A 15,334-nucleotide genomic window follows, 5' to 3' on the forward strand; every position below is an offset into this window, starting at 1 on the left:
TAAAAAAAAAAAAAAAAAAAAAAGAGGAGGAAGAAGCTTTTCTATCTCTTTGAAAACAGTAACCACTGTTTTTCAAAGCCTGGAATCATCATGGCAGTTTCTTTGGGGCATATGTCATTTCAGAATTAAGAGTCAAAATTTTCTTCTGGAATGTTTCTTTTGAAATAAATACTGTATCTTTGATTGCTGTACCTGCCCCATGTGGTTGTTAGCTGGTCTTAGGTACCTTTTGTACACTGTGTTATGACTTACAGTACTGTATCTGGGCCACACTGTCCCCCAAACAGGGAAGGGGCAGTGCCATGTTTTCTGGCCCAGAAGACTCACTTCCTCAGCCATCTTGCTTTTCTTCTGGATGTGTTTGTCTTGATGATTTCTGGTCAGCCTTTTCTTTGTCTTCCACTCCTAATCTTCTCTTTCTTTTCTTGTCTTCATCCAAACCTGCATCCTCACTCCTGAGATTTGTTCTGCTTAAATCTGTGACTGTCTCCTCTTTTCTGGAGGGAAATCTTCCCCAGAGAGATTCTGATGGATACCACATTTGAAACTATCAAGTCAAAGGAATAACCTCTTCCCCAAAATACGTTCTCTTAGAGACTTTTGGTTCAGATGGTGCTATAGTTTGGATCTTCAGTGCTCCCCTCAAAAGTGAGCATATTAAAGGCTTGTTCTCCAGGGTGACACTATTGAGAGGTAGTGAAATTTTTAAAGAGATGGAGCTAAGTGGGAGGTCTTTTGGCCATTGAGGGTGTACCCTTGAAGAGAATGTGGGACTTTGGTCCCTTCTGTTTCTTTGTCTCATTCATGTCCTAGCCATGGTGTGAGTGGTTTTGCTACACCACACAATTTTGTTATGATGTGCTGCCTGGGCACAGACTAGAAAGCAGTCGGAGTAAAACTTTCCAAACTCTGAGCCAAAATAAACCTTTTCTCTTTATAAATTGATTATTTCAGGTATATATTATAGCGATAGAAAGCTAGGTCTATATATAGATGGTAATCTCAGCACATAAACTTAAGTCACCTTGCAAACTACCATTGAGCACAACCAAAGAAATAATGGAAAATCAAGAAAGAGATGTGATCTAGAAATTAGGAAGAGCCTTGTGCCTATGGTAGAGCCATAAAGGACTTCTGCATGTTGCAGAGAAGACTGAATTAAAGGACATGCTAACCAACTTGTGATCATGAGGAATTATCAGCTTCTTTAACATGTACCTGTTCATAGCTACAGTGGCACCTTCCTGTCCTGCTTCCTTTGTCACCTCACATGGTTATTGGATATTCCTGCCACCTCGTCATCATGGTCCTTCAAGTATTCTCTGTTTTGTATATTCTTTCCTTTGTCCTATCTGTAAAGTACTGACATTTTCACATACTCTTGACACGGTACATGCTGCCCATTTATCTCTTCTTTCCTTTCAGGTTCAGCTGTGGCCTCTAGGCAGGTGCCTACAGAGCTTTTTGACTCTCCTGTTTCCTAATCTCTCTCCTGAGCTCTCCTTTTTGTACATTCTGCCTTGATGTCCCATGTTCCTCAGAAGCAGCACATTTTCTAAAGACTAGCCAACTCCACCACCTTTTTCCTTAATTTCCTTCTTTCCATTAATGTTGTAATTCCTCTCAATGTCATCTAAGTGCAACACTTTACCTTTCATTCCTTTTCATTGTTGCTGTCTCTCACAGGTACCAGGTCCTAGTGGTTCCTCATTCAAAATATTCCTTATAACTCTTCAGTTCCCCTCTAACTATCTTTTTTCATTGTGAATTAATGGTACAGGCTTATAGATTGGTTCTCTATGAAACTTTCTGCTTCTGTAAGTCACTGTGCACATTGCTGCCAGGTACTTACTGTTCACTGTCTTGCAGTAGACTGTCAGGGACTTCTCTACTGGCTACCAATGGGGTACAAACTCCTCCGCTGGGTATTCTGCAGTCTGGCAGCCACCAATCTCCTCATCTCTCCGCCAGTAAATACTACACTATGGCTTGCACACTGGTAGCCCTAAAAATGTAGCAGAGAACTACACAGACAGGGCACCTGCCTTCATGGAGTTTGTATTCCCATGAAGAGCCAGAGTGTGATTAGTACTGTAAAAGAAATAACAGAGTGGTACGAGTAAGGGTATAACAGGTCATGTCTGTTTTAGATGAGATGATCCAGGAAGTTCTCCCTAAAAAAGAAATGCAGTTGATCAACAAATACATGAAAAAGTGTTCAACATCTCTAGCAATTAGAGAAATGCAAATCAAAACTACTCTAAGATTTCATTTCATTCCTGTCAGAATGACAATCATTAAGAATACAGGCAATAATAAATGTTGGTGAGGAGTGGTGAAAAAAGATACACTCTTACATTGCTGGTGGGACTGCAAATAGGTACAACCACTGTGGAAAGCAGTATGGAGATTCTTCAGAAAACTGGGAATGGAACCACCATTTGACCCAGCTATCCCACTCCTTAGTTTATACCCAAGGTACTTAAAATCAGCATACTATAGTGATGCAGCCACATCAATGTTTGTAGTAGCTCAATTCACCATGGCTATGGAACCAACCTAGGTGTCCCTCAATAGATGAATGGATAAAGAAAATGTGGTATATATATTCAGTGGAATATTACTCAGCTTTAAAGAAGAGTGTAATTGTGGCATTTTCCAGTAAATGGTTGGAGTTGGAGAATATCATGCTAAGTGAAATAAGCCAGTCCCACAAAACCAAAGGCTGAATATTTTCTCTAATATGCAGATGCTAATTCACAATAAGGCAGGGGGCACTAGGGAAGAATAGGGTTACCTTAGATTAGGTAGAGGGAAGTGATGGAAGGGGTGGGGAGGGGATGTGGGGATAGGAAAGGTAGTAGAATGAAATATACATTATTACTGTATGTATGTATGTGACTGCATGACCAATATGATTCTGCAACATGTACACTCAGAAAAATGAGAAATTATATCCTATCTATGTATATCAAAGTACATGAATGCATTCTACTGTCATGTATAACTAAAATTTTTAAAAATATTTTTTTAAAAAGAAGTAATGTCTTAGATGAGATCTGAAGGTTAGGAAGGAGCCAGCCATAGAAAGAGAGGGAGAAAATTATAAGGATCCTGAGGCCAAAAAGGGATTTACATGCCAAGAACAGAAGGTGGCCCTCAAGATTGGAGAAGAGTGAGTGAGCTAAAGAGAGAGATGTGAAAGAGTTTGACAGGGGAAAGAGTTTGCATTTTATTCCAGGTACTGTATTGAGAGATTTTCGAAGCAGTGAAATGATATGAAAACAGTACTCTGGAACCCAGGGGCACTTAACCACTAAGCCACATCTCCAGCCCGTTTGTTTTATTTTGAGACAGGGACTCAGTAACTTGCTCAGAGCCTCATTAAGTTGTTGAGGCTGGCTTTGAACTCATGATCTTCCTGCCTCAGCCTCCTGAGCTGCTGGGATTACAGGTGTGCACCACCATGCCCTGTGGGAAGAGGCTCTTATAGTAATAGTTTGGACTTCATCAGAGTTCCTCAGTCTCAGCTTTACTAATAGGAAATTCTGTTTGGATACTTGCCCTGTGCTCTGCAGGATGTTTTCTTGCATCTCCAGCTTCTACCCATAAGAAGACAGTAGCACCTGCCCCTCCCATTTGTGACAATCAAAAATGTTTCCAGATATTGTCACATGTCCCCTGGGGAGCACAGCCACCCTGGTTGAGAACCACTGGACTCTAGATGGTGGCAGCAGTGATGGATTTGAAATGTTTTATAGACGCAGAACTGACAGTATCTTTAAATGAATGGAATATGGAGAGTGAGAAAGGAAAAAATAAAAAATTCTGACTAGATTTTTGATTTGCACATCTAGGCAGATAGTGTCACACATACTTTAGGCTCTTGACATTAGTCTTCCTTGCTTTTGTGCTTGTTCTTAATATTATTCATCCACTTGTTAAATAGCTCACCCTACCACTCTCTCCTTTCTCTGAAGGAAGGTCCAACTTCAGTGCCATCTTGACGTGTTTCCAGGTTAGCTCACCAGTGGTGAGCCAAGTTCCAGTGAATTCCTACTGCCCCATTTTAGTACCCCTCTTAGATACTTCCTGGCCCAAGAAAGAAGCACCAGGGTCTACCAAAAGGAGTAGCCGTGATGGATGATTGAATTATGTAGCTTTGCTTTTATACCCTGCTCTTCTTTAGATTCCTGTTAGTGGCTTATAGGATTAACTTTTCTTTTTCTTCATCGTATGATCACAGGACCATCATCTGTTATAGGCAAGTCCTTGCTAGGTTTATCTGAAGTTGGTCACAGAATTAGGATTCTTACTATTTGTTACCATGTGTCATAGTTATTATGTATGTCATGGTTGTTAATGTCTGTCTGTCATCTCCCAAGAACAAGAGGGAAAGGGAAACTATATCCTGGATGGTACTTCTGTCTAGTAGCATAGTTATACTGATCATGAATTTGGTATTCAGTGAACGTTTTTTGAATAAATAAGTGAATGATTAAATCTGGTTTATTTTTTACTCTGGAGTATAATGGGATTAAAAAGAAGTAATATTTTTCTATAATGTTGTTTTTTTTTTTTTTTTTTTTTTAGTTATATGGACACAATGCCTTTATTTATTTTTATGTGGTGCTGAGGATCAAACCCAGTACCTCACACGTGCTAGACAAGCGCTCTACCACTGAGCTATAGCCCCAGCCCCTCTATTATGTGTTTGTAATCAGAAAAATGTGGATTTTTTTTTTAAATGAAAGATTAGCCTGCAGGTAGCATTATTAGTGTAATCGGTTGGTTGATATGGAAGATGGCTTGTTGTCTGACTTTTCTTCTAATGCTACATCTTCTCTGTTTCTGCCTTGCAGCTCTAGTTGTAAGCACCACTTCAGCTGGTTTTGCATTGGCTCCAGGACCTTTTGACTGGCCCTGCTTCCTTCTCACTTCTCTTGGAACAGGTCTTTCATCCTGTGCTGCCAACTCCATTAATCAGGTCAGTTTCTTACCTTTCATCTAGATTATGGTATTCTCCCTTTTTCCTGGATAGTAGTAGTATCACATTTTTAAAAATCTTCCCAAATCCTATACATCAGTGGAAATGCCCTGTGAACTTGTAATACTGGATATGTATTATGAAATCTCTATGTTACATAACTATTTAGTGTTTTCTTTTGAGGTAAAGATTTTCAAATAGGTTCAGGTTAGAGAGCGGTAGAGTACATGCTTGAAATTACCAGAATTTAGAACTTATAACTTTCTATTCTTAGTGGTGTCTTTATCTAGTTCAGCTACATTTCTCCTGAGCTCATCATTATGTGCTGTTCTTTCTTAGTTTGATTTTATTGCATTTTAAACTGCCACCATACAAAATAGAATGTCTTCCCTATCTTGTGTGTGTGTGTGTATGCACACATACACGCACGTGTTTGTAGGTAGGTAGGTACTGGGGATTTAACTCAGAGGCTTTCTGCATTGTGCTGCATTCCCAGCCCTTTTTATTTTTTATTTTGAGACAGGGTCTTGCTAAATTACCCAGGCTGTCCTCAAACTTGCAGTCCTGCCTCAGCCTCCCAAGTTGTTGGGATTACAGGTGTGCATCACCATTGCGGGGCTCAGAATTTATTTTAAAGGAAAATATCCAGCTTAAAAAAAATAGTAATTCAGTACTATTAACTTGGTATAAGGAATCAAATTATATAAAAAGCTAATTAGTATATTATTTTTAATGGATTCTCCTCTCCCATTATTTTAAACATTTAGATACTTCCAAAATAGTTTTCCCCCACTTGTCACTGTGATGTGCCCTAACACTGTGGGTTTTTCAAAGATACTGGAGTGAAAAAGCTTTGGCTAAAACATAAGGAAAATTGTCTTCATCACCAGAACACCCAAGTGAAGTTGGCATAGTTTTTAAAATAGGAATTAAAGTTACCAGAAGGGAAATAGCTTAGTTGAATGGATATGTGAGTAGCTAGTTTGCAAAATAAGGGAATTTAATTTGATAGTGCCCAAAATGATTGTGTTTCTATAGTGTATTATCAGTTACTTGGAGAAGAATCAATTTATTTTAAATAAGAGTTTCTTGTTATTTTTATTGTCAAACAGTCTTCTATTCTTCTAGTGAGGTTCAAATGGACCTACCACTTATGATTCTTTCAATAAACTGGATTTATTTTGGATCTAGTCTTCAATTTTTATTTTTATTATTGCCTGTATTTGGGTATAGATCTAAGTTAGGAGAATAAGCTAGGGGCACATTTCTAGTTTCCAGCCTCCTTTTTATAAATTTAGGAGCTGCATTCATCCTTGAGATACTAATTCCTATCTCTTGTTTATATTGTACAGATTCAAACAAGATTTTTAAAATAAAAGTATGGGGACTCAGGGATAATCAAAAATATTCAAACGCTTCAACTGGTTGATAAAACCAAAATATTATAAAAAATAAGAATAAGTTTGAGCTACTCTTCCCTACCATACCCCTTACTGTCTCCAAAAAAAGGCAGCTCAATAATTTTTCATGAAAAAAACAAACAAACTGTCAGTTATAAACAGAAATTTCCAATCTGGAAAGGAAAAATGAAATGATTTACATTTAGGCAGAAATTCACAAGAACTGAGTATAAGCCAAGGTTTTATACATTTTAAAAGGATTATGTGCTTCAATGGCTGCTTGATTTCATAGTTTATAGAAGCATATTTGTGACGGGGGTGAGTTGGGTTCTGTAAATTTTAAAACTGCTAAGGAAAGCCGCAGACTACATGATGGGATTCTTTCTGGTACCAACAAATTGCAGTGTCTGCCTCTGCTATTAATATTTCCTTAGTTAGGTTTTCCAAGCTCTGCATCCCACTTACACAGCTCTCCTGGTCTCCCTTTGGAACACTTTATCCCATTCTTCCACGTGTCACTCATCCCTCACAGGCCTTGTCAATGTCATGAGCAATGCTGGATCTTAATCAGTATTCATTTCACAAATGAATTTCTTCGTCTTGTGGCCTCCATATTGCTTCTTCCCACTTGTCTTAGGCTCTAATTTTGGAAGCACAATACTTAAAAATTTTTAATTATCCGTAGCATAGTAGAATTCATTGTTATTATTAAGGTATTAATCAGCTTTCCAAATTATTATATACTCTTCAGTAATGCGTTGGAAATATTTTAATTCCAGTGTTATTAGGCAGTCTCATAAATATGAAATAAAGGAACATAAGGCCATTTTCATTAGCACTTTTAAATAGCATTCGTAGAACAAAGAGCACAGGCAACATGGAAGTAACAGTGCTTTTGAATAGCAGTTAGGTAAAGACATAGTTTTTAGCATAAAAGAAGAGTTAGTGTTTTTTCTTAGCTGTGTTTACATTAAAGAATGCATATATATGGTTGATCTTTTGTAAAAGTCCTTCAGCTTCTAAAAGAATTCTATGGGTAAAAAAAATTTCTTTCTGTCCATGTTTATAAAATGTTTCAAAGAACATTTTTTTATATATATTCATTTTTTATGTGCTTCATTTGAGCCGTTATTCATTTAATACTGTTTCTTCTTTGTATCCAACTTCTGTGATCTCTCTGTGAAAGTAGAAAAAAATAAAGCTTTGAAAAGCAATTCTTACATTTGTTTTTAAGGAGAGAAAAATGAGATTCAGCTTCTGATTTATGAAGTAGTGACTAGTGCATAAAGAGATATGTATAAGAAACCACTAACACTGAAATGTAAAAATAAATTACATACATGTTTTGTAATATATATACATGCTTCGTTCAAAGCCAAAGTGTGGCTTTAAAGGGGGTATGCCTTCAAAGGATGAAAGCAATCCATAAAATGTTTTTAATTTAGCAACTGAAAGATAAAATGTTATGGGTAGCTTTGACTGTTCAAATCTTGAGAAACAAGTACAAAGTAAATAGAATACATTCAAGTAGAATTAAGACTTCTAAAAATTATCAGACTATTAAAGAATTATGTTGAGTATTTGGCATAGTAGTGTAATAAGCTGTGTAATTGAGATTATCTTACCTATGTTACTTGTACTAGTGAAACACAAGTAAAATGATGTATTTATCTGAAGTTTTGCCTTTCACACATAACAGCCCATTTACTACAGTTTGAAAATAGTAAATGGAAAATTCCAGAAATATATAATTAAATTAAGAAACTTTGATTGTAGCATATTGTTATGACTGTTTTATTATTGCTTATTGTTGTTAATCTTCTGTTGTGCCTAATTTATAAATTAGGCTTTATCACAGATGTATATTTATAGGAAAAACTATAGTATATGGATAGTATACGTAAGATTGGGTACTGAGTTTTTAGGTATCCATTGGGGGTCTTGGAACATATCCCCTGTAGATACGGGCAGACAACTGTACATGTTTTTTAAGCAGGGATTATGTCAACAAATGTATACGTCAGTAAATATGTTTCTGCAGTATGAATTTTAATGGGCATGTGAAATTCTGTTTTATGGTTATGCTTCAGATTTCTCAACTAATTTTCTATTGTTGTTATCTCTTTTATTCTGTAAATAACACTGCACATTTCTAATTAGTTTTAAAGGACAAATTACTGGAAGTGAAATTCCTGGGAGGAAGGCTACCAGCCAAAGAACATATGAAACTGGTTTAACTTTGGAATGTATGATCTTAACAAGATAATTAATTTCTTACATTCACACAGTGCTGTAGAGTTTATAGACTATGTTTATATAAATCATTCTTTAAACATGACAACCCTGTGAAGTAGGTGACATTATTTCCATTTCTCTTTTTAAAACAATGTCTTTTTGGCCATTGAATTATTTTTTTAACAGGCAACATTTTAAACATTTATTATACAAATGATGTTTTCATTGCAAATCAGTAAGAATATATAGATAAGCAAAAAATAACAGTTACATTTTTATTTTACTTTTCCCCTATGCCAGGTAGTGTTTTGTTGTAGGGTAACAGAGAACAAGCAAAATAGATGCTATCCAAATAGATGTGTTTTCCAACCTTAACACTCTGAGTAGTTTAGATTGGATGGCTCTTTGTGGTAGGAGACTGTCCTGTGCATTGTGGGGTGTTTCCCAGCATCCCCAGCTTCTGTCTATTGGTAGTAGTAACATCCCTTCCCCAGTTGTGACACTGCAAATGTCTTTAGAAATTGTCAGATATCCCATGGGGACACAAGTCACCCCCAGTTAAGAACCACTGCTTTAATAATTTCTACTTTTTATTTCATTCTGAGATCTTTACCCAGGATCCTGGCTATAGTTTCTCCTTGTGTAACTACTCATTAATAGCTGGGGTGGTCATGTGTCATACTTTATACCTTTGTTCTTGGTATAATTATTAAGAATGCCCCTTTTACTCAGGTGCCTTAGTGTGGGCGAGGAATTATGGTCTTACTGTTCATAGCTTATTTATGACTTCATTCTATCAGTATAAATGAGATGTGGTAGAAATATCTTCATATCAAAAGGTGTTTCCTTGAGTTCTGCCTTTTCGGTTCAGTGTGCCCATTGGAGGAGCAGAGATTTCCTGACTATAGCCAAGGTCACTTGGCTTGCCTAATCTTTACCTTGTTTGTAGTTACACCTATACTCTGTTGTCATGCCTAATTGTAGTGTGTTTTACACACGCACACACACACACAAATGACCTTAAAGAATATTTTACATCAATAATTACTCTGCTTTAGCACATTGTTGTAGAATTTTGATGGCTTTTGATTTTTTTTTTTCTCTATCTTGTATAATATTCCTGGCAGTTTGTCTTCTCACAAGGATGGTTGTCACTAATTCCTAAGGCAGCTGATTGGTGGGCAGCCTGATGATTAGAACTTTATTCTTCATATTAAGCCACAATACCTTTGTTTTGTTTATTTATTTTTATGTGGTGCTGAGGATCAAACCCAGGGCCTCACACATGTGAGGCAAGCACTCTACCACTGAGCCACAACCCCAGCCCCTTCCAATGCATTATTTTCTAGCTATGATTAATAGATGCTTGTGGTCTCACAATATAATTATTCATTTGTATCTTTTCTCTAGAGAACTCGTAATTTCCTTGAAACCAGTGATTATGACTGTAACATATGTATGTATCCATCATCTCTGCTCACAGTATAGCACTTGTAGATTGACATTCTAAAGGAATATGTATAAAGGAGAGGGAAGGGGAAGTAAAAAGAAATGTTAATAACAACAATAATCTCAGCTAATACTTATTTAGCACTTGCTATACACCAAATAATGTTTTAAGAATTTTATATACATTAGATCATTTGTTTGAGCCTAGGCTCATGGGATTTCAAAAAATGGCTCTTTTGAAAGATCAAATAAATGATGAACGAATTCATAATTTAGTCTTAGCTCTAAGAAGAGCCATTGATGTTCTCTGAGACTTTTAGAGAAAATTACAAGAAAGGCATACAATGTAGTAGAGTTTCAGATCTGAGAGGCAGGTTATAATTAGAAAGCTAAACTTTTGATAAGAGTATGTTATCTTTGGGATCTAGTGTATCCATAAATGTTGAAGAATTTTTATGAAAGGAAATGAAAGAGATCAAGAGGTGCGAATAAAATGGGGTCAAGAAGAGACATGTTTTTTTGTTTGATACTGACAATACTTGAGAAACTTTCATGGTTGAAATAAGGTAAAAAGGAAGGGCTTTGGATAAAGAGCTCTGAATTATAGGGTAGTTAGGGCAAAAGAAAATCCACAGCCTTTTAAACCCTGACAGGAGAAACAGGTAAAGATTTTTCTGTTTTCCTGGTGAATATGAGATTAATATCTAATGCCTCTTTCCTCATTTTCCCTTTCTCTGATGTTTCTTTTGTTTTGACTATTCAATCTGCCTAGAGCAATAGGAATTGACTTTCATCTTCCATGTTGAACAAACGTAGTTATTAAATTTGGTGTTGTATTCTAGAAGAATAAGACTTACATTAGAGAATACCAGTGATGTGATTTATTGAACACCAGACATGTAAGAAAAATCAATATGTGAAATATATTTTTCTTTTGAATGTTGCGATTTGTTTGACTTTGATGTTTTAACTGATAGGCAACTTGCATTCATTCACCGGCTTCTGAAGTTCTTAACTCGTGGCTCATTCAGATGATTCAAATTAGCTACTACACTATACCAGGTTTGCCTAGAGTCTTTTAGTATCATTTGGGAAAGAGTCTCCAACTAAATGTGGTTTTTATATAAAAGAAAAATGATGACATTACTGAACAATGTAAAAAAATGTATTTTAAATGTAGATTCTTTTTTCCTGAATTTATATAACTCCAAATAGTTTCCAAATTACATTTGATTCCACTCTCCTAAATGATCTATCTAAATGGAGTGAGTTAGGCATTTACTGATAAGCAAAATAACTCCAGGTAAAGTTTTGCCAACAAAGGCAGAGATGATAATAATTTGAACATAATGTTTGTAAACAGTTTTTCTTAATAATTTTTATGTCATGGTTAAGGGGCCACTGTTTGCTTTATAATGATTCTTTTTTAATATTTATTTTTTAGTTATAGGTAGACACAATATCTTTATTTTAATTTTTATGTGGTACTGAGGATCAAACAGTACCTGAGCCACAACCCCAGCCTATATGATTCTTTATAATGATTGGCATTATTCCAGTGTTTAGAAGAGTAAAATGAAGCTCAGTGATGTCATTGATCACAAATATGAAAATCTTCAAACTGAGATTAGAATCTGTGAACCCAGTTTTTTTGCCCTCTTAATTGAAATGTCCTAGTTCAATCATCACCTTGGAATCAAACTGTTCCCCATAATGAGTCCCTTCCACTAAATGAACTGCTTCTATATTCTTGCTACTGTGGAGACATGGTCATATCTCTGTCTCTAATGAGTTCAGGAAGATTTAAATGTCCTAATCGAACTAAATGTTCTGTTAATGTCATTTCATATTTTGGAATATGGATTTCCAATTTGGGCTTGATACTACAAAATGTGCATGTATGTAATAATGTCTATTGTATTTTTAATAGAAAAGTTTGCTCTGTTTTTGGCCCATGTCTTCCACACTTACAGAATTTGATTATCTCCCATTTAACCCAAGTTAGGGTCTTAATAGAAGAGAAAAATGTGTTTATTTTTTTCAGTGTATTTTCCTCAGTTTTAGGTTATACAGGTTTGAATATTTCTTATCTGAAGTACTTGGAACTGGAATTTTTTTGAGATTTTAGAATATTTGCATGTACATAATAACATCTTGGGGATGGGACCCAAATCTAAACAAGAAATTTCATTTATATTTTATATGCATCTTATACACATAGCTTGAAAGTAACTTTATACAATTTTTTAGTGCATCTGTGTTCTGACTGTGACCTATCCCATGCGGTCAGGTGTGGAATTTTCCACTTGTGGCAACATGTTGCAACTTAAAAAATTCTGGATTTTGGAGCATTTTATATTTTGGATTACAGATTTCCAATTTGGGCTTACAAACAACAATATGTGCATGTATAAATATATGTATGTGTTTATTCAAAGTAGATAACATATTTATGTGAATTCTTAATATTTCAGTATGTGGTGATAACTTGTGACCAGCAGCCATTATTGATTTTTGCAGTGTTTATAAGCATTATGGAATTGTATGTCTAACTGGGGTAAATCAGAAGACATTGCTGGTTCAAGTTGATAAATCAAAAAGGTAGATATTTAGTTGATACACAATGGAAATAATACCAATATGGATTTGGGAAGCTAGGATTCCTGGCTTGTGTCTCTGGGGTAATGTGTTGTGATAAAATCTGATTTGGGTGGCTTGGAAATTTGCTTCCTTTCTAGATTTCTCTCCTTTGCCTCCATCTAGTAGAGGTCAAGCTGAGTTTCTTTCCAAATTATCTTCCCCCCCACCCCCAGTCTTCAGTTGTGATTTGCCTTTCCTGATTTCTGAATCCCATTAGCTTGTTGTTTCTCTGCTCTGAACCACATACTCCCTTTTCTTTTTTCTGGGTTAGATTGACTCTTGGTTGACTGATTATACTGATGGAGAAAAGGACTGCATGGCTAATCCCTGGGAGGCTGCATAGTTCCTTTCCTTATCCCATACTCACTATCCTTGCCTTAGTGACAGTCTGTTTTTAAGATTTCATCATGAACATTCTTGAGGCTTCCATCTATATTTATACTTTAAAATTGGAGCTATTGGATGATTCTGAATTCCGTGCAGGATCCCAGATATTGAAAGGAATTGGGGTGTGAGAGATTGGAGGGGACAGACAGTGTGGCAGATGTCATTTGTGCATCTTTAACCCTCATTAACTTTTGAGAATTCTTTGTCTGTTGCTCTAACTAGTAATGAAGCTCAGACTGGCTTTAGGCAAGCTTTTAGACATTTAAAATTTGTGTGTGATTAAGTAAATCCTAAAATTCACATTTTCATGACTACTCAGTCCTGTCTTATTGATTTGCTAAGAAGTTTTAGAAAATATTGTTTGTCAAGAAGGGGAAATTACTTACCTGTGTGATTAATCTTAAGGAAAATTTCACTCTGGCATTTCCTTCAGATCCTATGCCAGATTTCTCCCGGAAGCAGTGATCACAGGGGGAACAAAGAAATTCTAAAGGATTTGAATGATGGAATGTAGAGATAGGATGGAACAAAAAAGAAATTTTGGTAGTTAATAAGATTTATGTATCCTTATACCTTAAAATATACTGTGTATATTTTATACACAGTATAAATATGTATCCTTATACCTTAAAATAAGTATATGTATCCTTATACCTTAAAATATACCTTAAAATACTAATAGACAGATTTAGCTTTTATTCAACTGGAGTTTCTTAAATGCTAAAAGAATATGTATCTACTAGCTTATAAGAAAGAAAGCTACCACTGAAATAAAAATCTAATGGAATATCCTAACATTTTTATTATTGTAAATCTGAATAAAATTATGGTTCTTCTGTTATTGCTTTGGACAAAAATATAGATGATAATTTAGAAAATGCCATTGTGTACATTATTGTCCACTAGGTGAAATAAATAAGGATTAAACAGTGCTGTACATAATTTCCTTAAATAGCTAGCTGAAGATAGTTCGGATAAAGATCCTTCCCCTAGTGTTATTGATGTCTTCTATTAATTTAAATAATAAAGATTGAACGTAACTTCTGACTTTAAGAATATAAATGTATCTCAAGATTAGAGTCTCAGTATAAAAGTTTTCAGGAATTTGTAAATAAGAACATCAGTAAAGCACTTCACTGGATTCCCTCCATGATTTTTACTTATTTTTAAGTGAATGACTGACCAAATGGCTAAATAGATCAAATACACAGAAAGATGATATCTGTGTTAGTCTTAAACACAGAGTTGTGGACAGTCCCCTAATCCCAAGCCTAATATGTTTTCCCAAAGGAGGAAAAATAGAAATTTCTTTTTATAACAGATAGATGGTCAACTATCTCAAGTACCTCTGGCATAAGTCAAGTCAGATTACATTAGAAATGACCCCTTTTATAAGTATTTAGTGAACATTCAGCCATTAGGACTGTATTTTAATGCCTTTGAAAGGCAGGTGAATGTTACTGAACTAGTTTCTACTTGCACAGAATTTTGTTTATTCTGCTTAGCTCAAGTTAAAACCATTGAGGTGGGGAAAGGCTGTTAACCCTCCTGGCATTCACCTGCCTATTGGAAAGCAATTCTGATTTGCCGAGGACCAGAACGCAGAATGTCCTTAAATAGTAGAAAGTATAAATGTGCTTTGTGGCTGTTTTCTTGAAAACTATTTTCTAAGAGAATTCTTGTACATTTATTTGTTCCTTTGCTACGGATAAAGATAATTGCTCCTTTCTAATCAGTTCATATGCCAATAGAGGAAGACCAAGCAAAGTGTAGGGAGTTGTCATTTCCACCTGTCGGAGGTCAAGAGAAGTGACCAGACTATCAAAAGGTTGGATGGGGGTTTACTAGGAAGGTGAATTTGGCCTGAAACTTTCCAGGCAGAGGGAATATTGTAAGTGAAGACCCAGAAATGTGAACTTGTATTTGTACACAGGAAGACCTGTTGGAGTTGCAGACATTGCAATGCAGCAGAAGCAGAGGTACAAGGTGGGCAGGGTACCAGGAGAGACTTGGATAAGGAAGTAGCAAGGGCAGGTCACGAAGGGCTTCCTCGGCTTCATTAAGCAGCTAGACTCACACTGTAGATGTGAAACAACCATTGGTAGATTTTTTGTAAGGTTGTAACGCAGATACTGACTTTCTCTTACTCTTAAGATTAAGAGCCTTACTTAAAACCTACCAGTGGTTGCTTAATATGTACAAAAGAAGTCTGGTTGCTTTAAAAAAAAAAAAAAAA

The 15,334-nt window shown here is 35.7% G+C and overlaps 1 protein-coding gene across 1 annotated transcript in view; it reads left to right on the forward strand.

Moving 5' to 3' along the window:
- The window catches only part of LOC107159512 (protoheme IX farnesyltransferase, mitochondrial), a 119,584-nt gene that overhangs the window by 26,192 nt on the left and 78,058 nt on the right, over window positions 1-15,334 (forward strand). Inside the window, exon 4 of the mRNA XM_015506102.2 lies at window positions 4,863-4,987. Coding sequence (XP_015361588.1) covers window positions 4,863-4,987 — 125 coding nt within the window. The remainder of the gene's footprint in view (window positions 1-4,862; window positions 4,988-15,334) is intronic.

Source organism: Marmota marmota, unplaced genomic scaffold (assembly GCF_001458135.2).
Source record: "Marmota marmota marmota unplaced genomic scaffold, marMar, whole genome shotgun sequence".
Classification (NCBI taxonomy): domain Eukaryota; kingdom Metazoa; phylum Chordata; class Mammalia; order Rodentia; family Sciuridae; genus Marmota; species Marmota marmota.